The sequence below is a fragment of the Trichoplusia ni genome, chromosome 6, assembly GCF_003590095.1.
Source record: "Trichoplusia ni isolate ovarian cell line Hi5 chromosome 6, tn1, whole genome shotgun sequence".
In the NCBI taxonomy this organism is placed as follows: Eukaryota; Metazoa; Arthropoda; class Insecta; order Lepidoptera; family Noctuidae; genus Trichoplusia; species Trichoplusia ni.
In genome coordinates, this window is record NC_039483.1 from 15,116,019 (window position 1) to 15,134,072 (window position 18,054).

Below are 18,054 nucleotides of genomic sequence, written 5' to 3' on the forward strand. Positions count from 1 at the left end.
GGCGAAGGCGCCTACTTACCTTCCATAGCGGTAGCTCTCTACAAATAGTTGGTGTTAGCGCCATCTGTAGTTTATAACGTGAACTAGTTACAAATTCATCGTTACCGGTTTTACGCTGATTATGACAGTTCGTTTTGTAAATTTGTCATCACCGAGAAGCAGAACAACACTATTCCGAAATATGGCCGCATGGGTAGGTGACAGCGGCTTCTTCGATAAATCCACACAGAATGCTCTCAGCTCCTTTACACCTGATGAGTTTTCTATTGTTGTCAACACAAAATTAGACGTGAATGAGTTTTATGAGAATCCTATTAGTCAAGTGCGTACGGACGATGAAAAACCTGGAAATAAAGTTGTGACGTCGGAAAGCGATTTAATCCCGGAGGATCAAAACATAGAAAATCTTATAGGACTGACATCGTAAGTTGCACTGATTATTTTGTATCATTTTATATCATAATATTATGGAAAAAGTTATTGCGTATATCACCGCATTCAACTTCTCGCACCCAATCAGCTGTTTGTCAATAGTGTTCTATCTCGCTTGCACTTATGGAGTTGTATATAAGTGGTCTTTTAGCCGATGTATCGTTTTTGGGCATTCTATTTTGGTACATTACCATCATGATGTGATGCGAATATCCTAATTTTGTATTCACCAATGAGTGAACTATTGAAAAGCGACTGAGAGGTATGTCAATCGTGTGTGTATCATTTACTTTTTAGTATGAGAACTGACATAAGAAACTGAGTGTAAACATCAAAAACCACTTCATTAACCTATTTCTTGATTAATCCAGAGCTATTATGATGACATTTTCCGTAGGTCATATAATAGAAGCCTTGCCTCTTATTAATTTTGTTTTAGTAATGCAACTCACTAAACAAAATGTCTGTATTATTCATGATAGATAACATCCATAAAAACATGCTGTATAGTTAGTTACATACATGTGTAAAAAGTAATAAAACTGAACATAATAAACAAAAAACATTATTTTCCAGTCACAATGACACAGTATCAGACATGCCAAAGCCGACTATTGACATCGCAAAGCCTAACATGGATAAAAACAAACGCAAGCCGGAGGACAACAGTGCGAGGTACAAGTGTGAATATGAGGGTTGTGAACGCACATACAGCACTGTCGGAAACCTGCGCACACACATGAAAACACACAAGGGTGAGACTATTGTAGCACTACACTGCACTTGATTCTAAAACATTTATTTAATTAGGACGAGTAACATCCATTATTTTGTAGTTTAGATTATAATTTTGGCCATTAACATTTTCACTACGTAGCATAAGCTTTTTCTTATGCAGAGAATGATGAATCATATTAGGAAAATCTCTTTGTCCTTGATAAAATAATATCACTTATGGTTTTACATTTTGGCTAGGTTAAAACTTACTCAATTACAAACAGCAGGACAAATTAACATTATAATTGTTTTTGTAACTATACATGTCATTACTGAAAAAAACCCAGGAAACTCAGTTGGATGTCAACCCTAACATTATATGCTATAGTAGACACCAATTTAAATAATATAGTAATATCTTATTGTGAAATGTGTTAAAAAAAAATGATTTAATCTGCTCTAGCAATAGAATCCAAGATTAAATCAATTTCTCCTGACTTTAAGCATTAAATATAAAAGCAATTCTAATAACATTGAATGAATGCAGAACATACTGTATTTAAAATAGGTACATAGCTAATCTACATTGTTACATAATTTATTAGTCTGGTTACATAATATATGAGAACTTCTCGCTGAGGCAATATTGTAAGACTCTTTTGTCAGTTGAGTGCAGCCGCCAATTAAAGCAGTACCATACACAAATACAGCTAACAAATACCTTAATTAATTTTTTAGTACACAAATTGGTTATAAATAATTTAAGACATTCTTTTAATTTATGTCAATGACATTCTGATACATCTGTAAATTTCTTTAAAGTATGTGTATAATGTGTAAATATACAAATAAAATTAAAAAAAAAACTTACAATTCTAACCATTGCAGTGATTGTTGGTAACTAAAACCACTTTTTCCCGTTATGACTCACTTTAATGCTTTGCTATATGATAGCTTAAACACTAAGTGCCCTTAATTTTATTCCTAAAAAATGAGTTGGATAACCTTCTTTCGGGCTTTTCTAAGTATGTGTATATCTGTCCTTATAATAGATAGACCTAGTGCTCATAATTCGTCTCAAATTGTGATTTTTTTTTGTCCGACGAAAGTTCATTGACTCGTAGCTTTATATTAAGAACTCTTTATATGTTTTTGTTAGTCCATAATGCGTAAATGATTATTTCTCTTGCAAAAAGTTCACACAAAAAGTTTCATTACAAAAAATTGCGTGCTTTAGTTTCGTAATGAAAAAATACTGTCAGAGGTCCACGGCATCTAATATTTTTAACCAAGTTTTTTTAAAGTTTACATTGATATCCACACCTTACGATAGTTGTTTTAGGAACTTCTTTCAAGGGAAAAATAGACAAACCAGACTTGGTATTTGACCCAATCATAATGTTGTGGAATGGAAATTCTTATAGTTTAACTGACTCACATGGTCACGTACCTTATTCGCCCTTATATAAGGTCATATGAAAACTTCGAATAGATGCTATAATAGGCAGATAACTCTTTGTTTGTGAGTCCAGACAGATTGCTTGTACATGAGTTTAAAAAGTCTCCGATTAGATAACTTGTCGTGTGATGCTTATAATCATAGGGTATCGGAAACCTCAAAGGGCCCATTTCGTCAATTTAGACTAGCTATCAGAACCCACAACCCGAAGAAGCAACGTTTAAAAACCACTTTCACGTGTTCTGTTTATTTTGGCGATTTGACTTCGAACTAGTTTCGTCCCGTTTCGGGCACCTATTAAGTAGATATAAATCGTTCTCGTTCTCTCCCACGCACTATAGACACGCATACAATAAATATTCTTTATTTTCAATTTGAAATTTTGACGATATTTGCAAGTACAAACATTTACTCTGCCATTCTTATTTTTTAAATTATTTATCAGGTAATTATGGCGAAGATGCGAGTCTCGTGATATTTTTTTCCGTTTATGGCGTGTGCAAAGACATCGCGGCATTCTCGGCAAACATGATCGGGTGCAAAGTGGAATATTTGTAGTTAAATTATTCTAAGTATCTGACTTTCCGTGTTTCTACTTTTTGCTAAGTAGTTGTCATATCATTTTAATCGAGATAGAATGCGTCATGTGTTTCTGGATCATTTTTCTAGTTTTAAAGTCAGCAAACGTACTTTTTGTTACCAATTTTACAGACTTCTTTTTTTATTTTCGACGTCAGTGCTTACGATATCGCTAATCATTTATCAGATTTACGCTAAATGAACAAAAGAAAATCGTACAGAGACAAACCAAGGAAGAGGTTTTATAGGAAACTCGATTCACATAGAAAGCGATTAACTTACACTTTCCTTATCGTCGATAATACATTTTCTGTTATATAATATCTACGTAACGTGTCATGTATCATGGTTGAACTTACGAACTCCAGTTATCTCAGAGATAATAATTTACCTAAATTATTAATAGAAATCTATGCGTTTAAAAAAAAAATATTTGATTGTTATCGTCAGATGCGGAAATTAAGTATTACTGTAAAAATATAACAATATGTTTTGGGTTTCGTACCCAAAATTGAAAATTTCTACGCAATCCTCAGTCATAAAGCGATCGGAGTTTTAAAAAAGACACGAACTTTCAAACCTCTTATCAAGCTCCTTATAGAAAAATATCCTAATGTAATATAATATACTATACAAGAATAACCAAGTTTTTTTTAATGTAAACGCGAGCATAGATCGCTGGCACAATAAAGTTAAATGATGAGATTTTGGTTGTTCTAATAAAACAATGCCTAATCGAAGATAAAGTTAAAAATTATAAAAATATTGGTATTCTCTCAAAACTCAGTTAATAACTGATCTAAATCACATCTAGGCTGCTTTTCGCTCGCTTCAAATTCCTTATAATCTAAAAACTTCTTCTGATGAAGCGGTTTATTCGCTACCCTACTTCGTAACGTACCGTACTTCGCTTCGTAAATTTTATCCCTCCGTTTACTAGATGTCTAAAAAGTATTGGATACGTATTTGCCTTTATTACGAAAAAATACGAAGAAAAACCGTATCTAAGATGGTGACTTAACTAGTCCGCCTAATTTTTTAAGTCAAATACCAAAGTTAACCCTTGATTTTACTTCTAGATACTGATTTGTATAATAATAGTATTTTTTTATTATTTCAGGTGAATACAGGTTTAAATGTCCGATGCAATTATGTGATAAAGCATTTCTTACGTCATATAGTCTGAAGATTCACATACGCGCACACACAAAGGCAAAACCCTTCGCTTGTACCATAAGTGGATGTAGGAAAGCCTTCAATACATTATACAGGTAAGTACTTATATCGTATTCTTACCTATACTAACCAATCCCGTATTAAGGAACATGGACAATTTAATCCTTGTGCGGCTTGGCGTTTTAAAAATATTCAAACGCACAAAGACTCTCCGTCTTAGGACGAGCGTTTTGAAGCGTTTTCAAGTCTGTAGTGCAGTCGTCTACAAACGTTTGTAAGTGGTAATTCGTATCTGATTGTCTCGGACAGTCCGACCTATCTGCCAATCAATTATTATCAATCAGTGCAACTTGCCACTGGCGTCTTTATCAACACTGTAAATAAAATGTTTTGTTTAGTCGATGTATGCAAGTCATCAACACTCTTCTTTAGATAACATATAATTTATTGTAATCAGCAATCATTAAGCTTTTTAGGATTAAATTATTAAACATTTATATTGTTTTGAAGTATCACGCGATTTCTGTCCCTTATAACCAGAACTATGTGCGTTGATGGAAAGCACACATATTCATATATTTTATTTGCTTTCCACAATGTTTTGACAGATGTAACAATGGCTTAAAGCTATAGTAACAATCATGGGCACAGCAATATCAGGCATTTAGGGCACACAAATTAATAAATACTAAGTATTTCTCTATAAGTCTCTCTAATAAAACATGACATGGCAGTAACGTCAATGTAGGGGTGTGTGTAGCTACTACTTATCTCAATTGATGACGGCACAGTGCAAAGTTTTTTTTATAGAATACGCAGATAAGATACTTATAAATGATTATTTAGAATTGGTGTTGATTGCATTCTACCTTGCATCGGAATGGTAACCTACCTTGTTCCTATTTAATAGGTTTCCTGTAATTGAAGGAGTATACCTACAAGTACAAAAATACTTTTTGTACTTAATTGTAACTCTTACATGTGAGAAACTAGCACACCAGATTTTTTTCAGTGTGTGAAGCCAAGTCAATTTTTAACAGGCTTGTGCATCAAACGACATGGAGACAGACAGTGCAATTTGTTGTTTTGTTAATTTTCATGTTATCCAAAAGTCGGTTAAAGGGTCTTGGTATTTTTAAAGGTAAACTAATATAATGTTTTCCGTTTTAATTGTCCACGAATTTATACGCAAGATATTTCAATTTCTTTTTATTTTCAGGCAACATAGTACAGTAGATAAAATCTTAAAACTATATGAGTTTGCAATAGTGTTTTATTACGAAGAATAGACTTACGTTAGTCAAATCTTATTCTTATATCCCAATATAGATATTGCGTAATATTTAAATTCGATATCTAATATTACAGATAAATATCAGTTCTGATGTAATATCAATAGTTTATGACATGTAGTTATCCAAAATGACGAGTCTATAGTATTTTTCTTTACAGGCTTTTATGTAATAGTATCAAATAAGGACACTAACAGTTACCATAATTAAAGAGTCCTTGCTTTGCTTAGCCATTTCCTTGGCCCGTGAGCCTTTTGTCTATTGGTGTGGTAGTGTTTTTAATTTCACTTTTTCCTTGGTTACTCATCACCCCATCCCCATTGAGGGGGAGAAGAGGGTAGTGTCAGACGTACTGAGTTAACCTACACTACCGTGCATCTTCTACCGCGCTTTGGCCAGTGTGTGGTCATCACGCACTGACCACGGGTCACCCAAGCTCTACCGCCATGTCATTAAGTACTATTAGTAAGAACCCTTGCAGTGGCGGAAGCAAGAAAGATCAACAACTTGCAACAATCTTCTTTTAAGAGGTGTTACCAGGCCCCCCAGATCTGGTTACCGTTTATAGCATTTTTTTTGTTTTATTTTACTCATATGTTGCAGTTTAATATCATCCTAAGCTTTATCCAAAATATCAGTATTCACTAAAATGTTCAAATTGGATAGTATTTCAAGTCCTCCACTATGTAGGAGGGGAATTTCAATGGATAGCAGATTTTCTTCTTGCGATATTAACTCGACGAAGTTATTGGGCAAGTTTCCAAATTATTGCGTCGCGATTGATAATTTTGAACCAAATCAATTAACTGCATGCCTGACCTACGCTATGGGTCTAGGCGTGGGATCTACATTTGAACGAGATGAATACCTTTCCGCGGAAGTATTGTTTTATCTTTGTTATCAAGTCATTTTGCTACCTTAAACTTGTCTCGCATTATTATCATGATAAAAAACTTTATCGTACAATAACAGAAGTAAATCACACTAATATTATAAACGCGAATCTGTGAGTCTGTTTGTGCGCCTACGAGTGTGTTTGTCACCACTCCACCTCAAACGACTGGAGCCATTTCGATGAAATTTGGTATGGCTGTAGCTTCACAAACACACAGCTATTTTAATCAGACTTCGTTGAAGCTAGGTAATTTTTTTGCAGCTTTAATCGACATACTAGCTGGCAAAGCCGCAAGCAAGAGCTTGAGATAAATTATAACATTATAAATTGAACTGTGTTTGTGATAAACGTTTAACTACACATGCACCTACCTACTCTTTCATCACATTAAGGTGACGATGACTGATCATTAAATTCTGAACGGCTATACTCGTTTCGTTCAGTTATAAACTGGTGTATACTAAATGAAGTATTGAACTGCGACATCAGATAATAATTGTTTTATTAATAACTCAGCGTTAATTTGTATTTTGCCGTGGATTGTTTTTAAATAAGCTTAGGTATGAGGCTGCTCTCTTTGTAGGTATTCGTTAGAGGACGACCGATGATAAATTCAATGAAATCTGTCAATTTTGTTGTGTAGAGTAACAGTGTAATTGTTTATACCATACATTCTGATGTTACTAATTCATCGATGATAATCTCAACCAATTTTGTCATCAACATCTATTCTTATCTTAATTTCTTTATTAGTCCGGTTTTACGCTGCACCGCGGGTTTCGGCTGCTATAAATAAATTCTATTTTCATACAAAATGCTGAATGACCATTTGCAAAACAGAAAGATGCCTGCTATTTATTATTTTGTTTGTATTATTATTTTTAGTATCAGATTTTACTATAAAACGAAAAAAGAGAGAACTGATTTTCTAGATTTTCTTACATTCATCTGCAAGCCAGTCGATCTATATTTTTGACGTCTGCAACCATCAATTATTAAATCTCAAACATGCACGATGAGTCAGAAAGTGTTCATGATTTATGAGCCTGGAGTGTTGCCAGTTTATTGAATAAAATTGTTGGAGAACAATTTTCGTGTAGCGTTACATTTATTAACATGTTATGCAAACAAATATTTTGTTATTCTTACATTTTTAGTGAAAAACAAACCTATTTTCTTAGACTTAAAGTTGTTATTTGGAAAACACTTTTGAAAACGAAATTCAAGGGCATTACGTGTAGTCAAAGTCATGGGCATAATTTCATGTTCTGTTTTCTTGATACCGCTACAATTCGGTTTTTGTATAATCAAACAATTGAATAAGACGGAATTAGTAGCATTCTTTATTTCATGTAAGTTAAAGTTTACCAACAAACACCTTTACATTGGTTTGACTAAGACCAATATCGAATGACATGAACTAAACGCGACTCAGCTTAGTACAGTACTACATTCGTACAAATATTTTTACACATATTGCACTTACGAAACTATGTATTACGGTTCATCTTCATGTAACAGTTACCCAAGACACAACATTGAACCTTTCATCCTTATGTACAGGCGATAAAGTTCTAATTTAAATAAATGACGTAGTTTAATTAGAGAGATCAATGATCACATGACATCTTTTTGTTATCATTGTTTATGAACCGAATATCACCGCTACGCAAACTATTATATTTTAAAGATACCGGTAAGATATCGCTGTTATTATTGATATTATGTAATTACGTAATATTATTTATATTCAGCTAAGTCACGCCTCTATTTTTGGGGGTATATACGAGTAGTGGAAAACTTTATCCGACGTATTTATCTTTGTAGATAACGTTGTCATACTATTTGGTGGGCTCGATTGTTTTGTATTACTATTTATTAATTGGAAAAGAACCACTGAATTTATTAATATTAGTCTGGAACGTTCCACGGCTGCGCAAAGACCTCCTCATTCTTTCACTTGTCTTTTTCATGAACTGCGAGTGACCAGTACGGTAAGAACGAATGAAGATCATCCCGCCATCTCCGTCTGGGTCGGCCTAGAATGTAACTGTTATGAAATTGCTATTTGTTTAGACATCTTCTATAGAAGTATTACTTTCTTTCTTTGACTGTCCGGTAAACAGTAGATACCATTGTAATTGAGAATTGAGAACTATAGCCAAATGACATCCAGTTATAAATGTCAATTTTTCTAATAGCGTCAATCTTTAGGATCTTCCACAAAAATAGCCTGCAAAAGTTTAAATGTCACAGACAAAGGAGACGTTGGCTAAGAGTCCGACACACTTTTAACGACATACGATCTATCCATTAACCTTTTCAAAGAGAAAAATATTTAAATAGCTTAGCTGGACTTCTGTAAGTGCTACTCCAATTAACAAAGTTCGGATGACACCTGTTGCATTCTATCTTTATCCTATAAAATCCAATGGGGTTCCAAAATCCTCCTTACGCTGGCTTCTAAAAGGCATATTGGTTTGCTGAGTGTTTTGATCTCTATCCTTTGCAAAATAGAACAATTCAGATTTAATCGTGATCCCCATCCACTTTTGGATAGCTGAACTATAGTATGATTTCAAACAATTGTTAAAAGTACTTTTCTTACACTTTCGCTTTTTATTTTCAGGTTAAGAGCTCATCAGCGGTTGCACAGTGGCGACACATTCAATTGCAACGCCGATGGCTGCACCAAGTTCTTCACAACACTTAGCGATCTTAAGAAACACATACGAACACACACACAAGAGAGACCCTACAAGTAAGTGTGAAATATTCCCTTTTGTATGACGCAGTCTGGTATAGAACACGATCCATCTACTCATGCTTATTCTGTTTCATTGCATGAGACCTATCCAAATCCAGCAAACAATGATGGAGGATTATGGCTTTTTCAAAAGCGTTGTACAGTAAAATTTATTTTGCAACTTTTTGTTATACTTTCCGAATTACATTATATACAAACTTGTTATTGAAACATAGTTAACAATTCACTCGTATAGATATTTGTTCTAAAATATTGAATAAAACACAAAACATCAACAGCAAATATTTTTCGCAGCCTTTTCTCTTAACAAAATCAATTAGATCAAATATGAAATTCTATTCAGCTCGACTGCATGCAAACATAATTTCACAATCCCAATATATTTAGCAGGCACTTAGTCTACTGCACTCATGACACGTAACGTCTGTATCATCATACATCAAATGTCTGGCATCATTCAACGTCATAGTGCTTTGACCATTGTCGCCTCATAATTTTAGATATGACGGACTGACTGACAAGACAAATGGGACATGTAGTAGGTTTCGTGTTTCTCTAGAATCCAGTACAGGGGTTCTCAATCTGTTTCGTTTAATTTCGCGTTATCATGACGCACTTCCCTTTTTGTAATGATGTAGAAAGTTAAAGATATCAAGCGAGTTTTACCGACCTATTACACCCCTTCCCATCATTGCCGCAGCCATAATCGCAGAATCGCTTACTTATCACAGATTTAAAAAATGTCAAAAAAATAAACTAATTATGAACCAAAATTAATAATAAGTTTAGGCAATGGCAAACTCACGAATCAATAATGCGAGCACCTAAAATGTTGGTTTTAGGCACCTCCACACCTCATGGTTTCCGTTAAGTACTGCCTTCTTTCTTCATTTTCTACGGCGATCGCGACCCATGGCTTGGGAACCCCTGCTGTAGTAGTTTCACTGCCAAACATTAGAAAGCGTAGTTTGGCTTACGTCCAGACCAATTCTATGTAATAAGTAAACACATGTGTTTTGTGATCTTATCGTTCTATACCGGTCTAGTTTGCTGTGGGAGTGCACGGGTAGACTGTTGTGCGGAATGTTTATGCAATGCCAGTAAATCAAATGCTTTATAAACTGTTCTTATATTTGCCTTACAATGTAGACATACACTACAATGTAACACTGAAATTCAATCATTCACCCGAATACTGAAATTGAATATTGAAAATATACGTTATAGTTATTGCTATTTTAATAAGTGAAAAGAACCGATGTTTTTCGAACTTACTTGTAGATTGCGGTCTTAGATAATAATATCAAACCACCAGACTATGTTAAAATATTCTTATACTATTTTTGCTGCGTTTCTACCAAGGATACGTCAAAATCTAATAAAATTGTTTTATCAATGCCTTGTGCACCTAAATCTGAAGGGGATTAAGCGAAACATATTGATTTTATCTCTGGAGAAATCAAACGAGAGTTCTCTTATCTCTAAGTAATCATTACCATTTCCCCCCAAATCCACAGATGTCGATCGGAAGGCTGTGGCAAGTCGTTCACCGCGTCCCACCACCTGAAGGCTCACGGGCGCACGCACTCGGGCGCTCGGCCTCACGCCTGCACGGAGCCCGACTGTGGACGCCTCTTCTCAACGTCGACCAGTTTGAAGGCGCATATTTTGAAACATCAGGTAAGTTTTTAACCTTTTGGCTCGCCAGAGTGTAAACCACAAATCCACAAATTCAGCTCAAATACCTTGAAAAAATAGGGATATTATTCGTAACATCATTATTTATATATTTTGACACTATTTCGAATGCTTCATCATCTTGTTCTACATTTTTTAAGACGAAGGAGTTCGTCACAGTCATTTGACTGTGAATTTCTATTATGCACTCGCAAACTTAACACTGTTTCTATACGCATATAAAATCTATAACACAAAATAAATACCCAATTAGGTAAGTAGTTTAGTGCAATTCTCGCTACGAACGTTAACCTAATAAAATAACTATTCATATTAAAATTATTCAACAAAAATTTGTCGAGAACTAATCCCGATAGTAAAACAGCGAACTCAAGCCGTTGATATTCGTAATTAGTGAACGAAAAGTTTGGCTGCCATCCAACATTGAATTTTCTTTCAAAATACAAATTAATGTTTTGATGGAAAGATAAATATTCAGCCATTCAACATGTGAACAGGTTAAAGAGTATTTCATAATCAATTCTAAAGGAATTATGCAATTGTTTTTTTTTCGGAGATCTGTTTTTGCAGCCAGATTTTTTATGAATGTAAATTGTATTCTTTGTTTGCGTTGAAAGATTATCGTTATAATATCGTGGTTCAGTTAATCCTACGCAATCTGTGAATCATAGAGAGAACATGTTATTGTTATTTTTGACCCCAAATTGAACTTCCATGACCACGTCAGAACACTTGCTACTGATTCATATCGTAGATTAGGTTTTGTAATTAGAAACATGAGGGAGTTCCATAACCCCACGGCTATCAGACTTGTTTACATGGCACTGGTTAGAAGCAAACTTGAATCTGCTTCGATCATTTGGAATCCCTATGAAAGTGCTTACGCCTTACTTTTAGAAAAAATTCAAAAAGCTTTTCTCAGATTTTTATACAAAAAAAACTACAAATACTACCCATATCTTTATCCAACAAAATTTCTATTAGGCATGTTAACATTCAATTCTCTGGAAGTAAGGCGCAATAACCATTTAATTTCATTCGTCTGTAAGATGTTACGTGGTGAATCCGACTGCCCTGAGTTAGTGTCCCAGGTAGTCCGTCTTTATGTTCCCATGGTACCCAAAATGCAGCTCAGACCACGCACCTATCCTTTTTGCTGGCCGTACCTGAAGCTCGCACTGTCTCACACACTAACTCTCCGCTCATCCGCGCGCTCACTCTGCTCAACGCTCTCTTGAAGTCAGAGCCTGAATGCGATCTGTTTGCGACGAAATGGGTGGATTTTTGTTATATGTGTTTGAAATTCTGTGAGTTGAGGAACGAAAGGTGATTGTTTACTGTTTCTTATGTGTTTGTTTAATTCTTGTTTATGTGTAAATTTTATAATTTGTAGACTACGATTTGGTGTAAACTGTTATGTTGTGTATGTTATTTGATAAATAAATAAAAATAAATAAATAAAAAAAATGTGGTGAAAATAGTCATTGTTTTAAATAGCACATTATGTAAGATTATTGAATCGTAAGATTTTATAAATTGTACTTCAAAAGTAACTTATAAAGAAAAGAAATGAACAGTAATAAAAATGAATAAAGTGTTTCAACACAAATCCCTAACGATGTGAAATAAGAGTAAATTAAACAAAAAAATTAATGTGCAATTGTGGTATATAATTAACTAAGGCAAACTTAAGGCCGTAAGATATTAATGCCCTAAATACATATTTTGGTTTATTAGATTTGTTTCTATGTTAACAGTATGTATCTACTTTAAATAATTCATGATTCACGTATTTAACGGCATTTCTCATCTTATATAATTTTGTGTTCCAGGTAAAATCCGAGCCGCCAGTTACAAACAAACCAGCGGAGCCAATACAACATCCGTCACAAGAGACAAAAACAGCTGACGATGTTATGAACTGGGACAGCCTTCTCGAGTCCTTTGGCAGAATAACAACAGAGTCCAACTCTACAGACGGAAGTCTAGAGGACATCACTAAAGTCAACACCGTCGATATAACAGAACTACTATTCCCGAACAACGCTAACAACACTAAAAATATTCAAACTACTGATTTAGCTGTAGATTACGATCTTGCCAGCCTCACTTTATCTCCCTTCGCAGTCGAAAAGAGTGACAAGAAGAGTTTCAGCGTCGATTCTTGGGTCGATGTCAACGATTTACAACCAACGGTACAGCCGATGGAACCACCGCCTATGCACCTGGGTGGCCATAAATTGGAAGTGAAATCTAAAGCCATGCAACTAGCTTTAGCCAATGAAATCGAAGACCAAGCTCCATGGGTTGACGTTAGCGCCTTAGCTGCTTCAATATCAGAAACTCCAGTTTGCATTGAAGAGAAAACGCCGGAAAGCATATTCACACTTGCAACATTTGTTCCCACACATATGCAAAGCTACATAGACCTAAATACCGAAATTGCGCCGACCGCAAACCTTATTACCCATGACTCATTCGATTTGGATACACCAAGTGTGCTCGACGTCGGCGACAAAGTGTTTAACGATAGTGAAATAGTGACAAATCTTGGAACCAATAAAATTGAAACAGACTTAGACATATTGTTAGGATCTGATCCGGATAGATCTCTGAATACTCCGCCCCCGTCCAAAGTGCAGCAGAACATTGAAATAAACCCCGCGAACTCCGTCCTGTTCAATACTGATCTAGATTTGGAAGACACTTTACTGTTTGATAACGAGCCACCTTCTGACATGTACGTTGTGAGGACAGAGAATATATTCGGTAAGAACATGCCGAAAAGGAATGCTCTGGAACAGTTGACAGCTGATGCCGGCATTTGTGCGTGTTCGGAATGTAAGTGTGATCCAAGTGTTGGAGAGTGTAGGAATTGTGGCGGCCGTGAACCAGCTAGGAAGGAGCGCTGTACGGATGACACTTGCTCCTGCGTTGACTGTAAGTGCGATCACGCAGCGATGAAGTGCGCGGTCGGCTGCGGCCAAGCGACGGACACTAACCACAACACATTCTTGCATTATCATAGACGACATAACAATTCTAACTTAGAAGACTTAGGCATTTATACACTCCACGAATGTGATGACCAAACACCACTGGTATCTAAGAGTTTAGGGTGTTCTTGTGATTCTCCGGCGGTATCAAAAGTCATCTCAGATATTGTCAAAAGTGAAAAGAAGTCGTGTTGTAGCAAAAAGGTGAATGACGAGAAGGTTGCATGTGGTCCGGCAACACCTGACTCGAACTCTGTTGTCAAGTCTTTAGTGTGCGGTGAAAAAGTATCATCATCTGAAACCAAGGAAGCCTGTTGTGACGGCAACAAGTCGTGTTGCGTTACTATATGTTTTAAGAAACTGAACGCTTTCAAGCAGTTTCTGTCAGACAACGACCTGATTCACGCCTTGAAATCACATAATTTTAATCTAACAACGAGCTAATGATAGAAGCTTTTATAAACAATTGCATTTAACTACGTACAAAAGCATTGAGTTTCTTGCATTGCATCCCTGAGCTGTTAGTCTCTCCTACGTGATATTTTGTCCAATATAAGCTATATTTTATGTAAATAATTGTGTTTTGTTGTGTTATATGTATGTATTTTTGCCGTAGCAAGTTTAAAGAATGGAATAGGAGTATATTAACTTATAAATGTCATAGTTTTGTCGAATGTTCATATTGTTGTAAGTGAAACATTTGTCTATTATATCTGTGCCAGAAATTATGTTAACACTTCCAAAGATTAATCTAAAATATTTATTCTAAAATTGCAACTTTGTTGTTTTATATACATTGTGTACAAACTGGGTATGTTGTAATCGTGTAATTTTACAGAGCAAATTTTTATCTATATCTACATTTTTACAAAATATTCGCCAATAATGCCATGTTCCCTGTAGGGAGGACAAAGTGCCATAAATTAAATTTATGACTTGAAGTTGTTAATAACGTAAGGAACCTAATGTTTGGTGCTATCTAAGTTAAGAAATCCAGTGCCTTAAATGTTGTTGTACTTACAATGTGCTTAAAACTGTACAAATGTTGAATAATTTTATATGAGATTTTTATTCACTTGTTTTATATAAATGCGATAATTGTAATGCTGTAAGTTTTCTAGTCCACATAACAAATAAAATGCTTTATAATTATTCAATTGTTTTATTGATATAAACATTGAGATCATAAAGGTTTTGATTTGTTCAATATTTTAGTAGAAATTACTAAATATATGGCAATAATTTGAAGTTGGCAAGATGATTACGATTTACTGAATACAAATAAATGTACGTACGAAACTAACATCATAGGTGTAGAATTATACAATTCATGATAAACAAAAAAAAAGGCATACAACATCCAAGTTATGACCTACATGGGAAAGTATGGGATAATTCCTACGCCACTTCAACATGCAAGAGCTTTCACCCCTGATTTATATTTCACAGTAGCCATAATGAAATCATAGTTCAACAGATACCATAATTCTCTGAGACACTGTCAAACCCCATAACTTAAATCATACACAAGTACATGACACAAAATGTTAGTCAATCAGACAACTACATAATTAAAAAAATAGTAATGACATTCACAGTCAATGAACATGAGGATGTTGGACAATGATGGTGTGATTGTTTCAAACATTGAATGGATTTGATTGTTTATACTAAAAAGTGACGCCATTAAGTTTAAAGTTTATTTTATAGTCAGAATAAGTATATCAAAGAAAGAGGATTGCTTTTGTTTTTTTAGTTCTGCAGATATTTATAGTTTTAATATTCCACTGCTGTACCACAGATGTAAATACCAATTGATAATTATAATCAAAAACATCATTTTCTACTGTTACCTGTTAACATACAATTTTTTTAATAATTATTAATTTTAATATTTTGAATAAATGCACTCCAACATAAACATTAAAACTTTTATCAACAATTTTTCTTGATTAGAAGACAATAATCCAGGACAATACAATTTCTAAATACTCAATTCGATAATTACTAATAAGATTGGTAAATCTTTTTTTCTTCCTGTCCACATTAAATATTTTAATTTCTTAATTTAACAGTATATTCATCAAGACATAGAGATCTAAAATTGTATACATTTATAATATACATAATATCTAGGTAGAGACCCAAGTTATAATATCAGATAGATCAGACTTAAAATATCTATTGAAGATAGCTTTTCTTAGGGAATAGTTGTCAAGATTTTTATATGCAATTCAGCATGACAGGGGCCTATTAACACCTTTTAAAGTAACACTGGTGTGTGTGTTTGTCTTGTGTGAGTGTAGTAGTGAAAGACAGAAGAGTGTAGAACAATTTCTTTCTCCCACAACTGTAGTGTTGATACTTTAAGAGGTGGTAAACAGGCCCCTGTACTCAGATATTGAACATAGATACTTGAATAAAGTCAATAAACATACTTGGTAATTGGTTTCCTAAATATTGGTACTTGCTAAAGGATATATATTTGAATCACACAGTAGCATGGTAGAGGTCTATCACATGATTTCATTCTTTTATACCTTTTGCAGAGTTGGCATATACCAAGCAATGTTTATTAATATTTGCCTTTTGAAACATAGCCTGTCAGTAGTTCATCTAGCGTCTCTTCTTTTTGTCATGCCGTCTAGCTCTGGACATTGCTGCACGGTGCCCTGGAGATGATTGCTCTGAGCTGCATTCATCACTGTCAGTATAAGCCTGAAATGTAAAATTAAATTTTGAGAAAATATTATTTGGAAATCTGAATTATACATGTCAGATATAAAGGAAGCCTGAAGCATTTTTGTGAAGTAGGATAAAACTGAATAACAGTGATTTGATGTTTAAATAACATTTTCTAAGGATGATGCAGAATAATTTAAAAATAAAAGCAGTAGACTAATTGAGTTATATTTATTACTTACAACTTATGCGCATACAGTATTGATCACTGAATGGCCCAGCTATTTTCTTTTTGACATAATTACCAGCCAGATATAGGCTGTTTAGATTTAAAGATAGTTCAAAACAAAATTCGAACGAAAACAAACAAGTGAACGACGTCTGAAACGCGTTCCACGTCATAGCGTTCGCCTATAGCTTAATTCTTACCTTTTCATAAGGATGAGGTTCGCTTTGTTCATCGGTAAGAGTAACACAAGCCATAAGGCAGAACAGCTGAAAAGCCGCACCAATATACAAGCCATAACGAATAACTGTACTCATTAGATCTTCGGCAAATATTTCACTAGGAATCATTTTAAGTCGTTTGAAACGCAGGATTACTTCTTTCAATGTACGTTTACTGGAAAGCTTAACACAGCTTGTCTGCGTAAGTCTGCTTTAATTTAAAATTTTATCTTAGCGTTGTTTAGTTCGAAACAAGTGAACACTAAACACAGTAAATAATCAATACTTTCGAAGTCGCTTTCGTAATTTTTTGACATTGACAGTGTTGACAGCTTAATGGGCTTTGGAACTTTAAAATGTTACTAGTTAAAACTTTATTACGAAAAGTGAACATACAATGTTTTTTTTTTATTAAAAGAGGATAATTAAATTATAGAGAACGTAGCAATAATTTGGCTTTTTAACCAAACTATTATATTAATTTTGGACATGGGCTCTGAAGCAATAAAAAAACACTAAATTCGTATTAATTTATAATAAGTGAAAAACTTACTTTATCGATTCCATAATATTTTCTTAGTTTTAACTCATGAATATCTCATAAATGATGATTTCCGTACAGTTTGGTAAAATTTTCAACATTATTAGTATTATCAAGGACTAATATGCAAATACTAATGACAAAACTATAGTAGGCATAAGAATCTGCTCCACAAAAACATCACATAACACAAACTAATTAAAAAATGATTATTACGACACAACAACAACATTTACGCAGATACCTACCTACTTCTATACATTTGTGCGGGTATGTTCGTCTGTTACTTCATATGTTTCAATAGGCAATTCATTAGTTCTTTAGAAGCTAACTAGATGCATTGCAAGCAGGATTAATGATTTGTTGTGCGTTT

At 34.3% G+C, this 18,054-nt stretch overlaps 2 protein-coding genes across 3 annotated transcripts; one reads left to right on the plus strand and one right to left on the minus strand.

Moving 5' to 3' along the window:
- The first annotated feature begins 59 nt into the window (after positions 1-59).
- LOC113495210 lies at positions 60-15,163 on the plus strand. Of its 2 annotated transcripts, none has more exons than XM_026873830.1 (6): positions 60-423; positions 1,009-1,187; positions 4,308-4,458; positions 9,180-9,311; positions 10,835-10,997; positions 12,848-15,163. In XM_026873830.1, the coding sequence occupies exons 1-6, from the start codon at positions 122-124 to the stop codon at positions 14,453-14,455; spliced, it is 2,535 nt and encodes an 844-aa protein (XP_026729631.1). In that variant the 5' UTR covers positions 60-121; the 3' UTR covers positions 14,456-15,163. The 2 variants fall into 2 exon arrangements, with proteins under 2 accessions (XP_026729631.1, XP_026729632.1); XM_026873831.1 differs by lacking the exon at positions 60-423 and adding an exon at positions 449-694.
- A 1,389-nt stretch (positions 15,164-16,552) lies between these two features.
- On the minus strand, positions 16,553-17,462 carry LOC113495213 (protein anon-73B1). Its single transcript, XM_026873834.1, has 2 exons — positions 17,123-17,462; positions 16,553-16,729 (listed from the first exon to the last, which is right to left on the minus strand). Exons 1-2 carry the CDS (start codon positions 17,267-17,269, stop codon positions 16,628-16,630), a joined length of 249 nt encoding a protein of 82 aa, XP_026729635.1. The 5' UTR covers positions 17,270-17,462; the 3' UTR covers positions 16,553-16,627.
- Between the last annotated feature and the right edge of the window lie 592 nt (positions 17,463-18,054).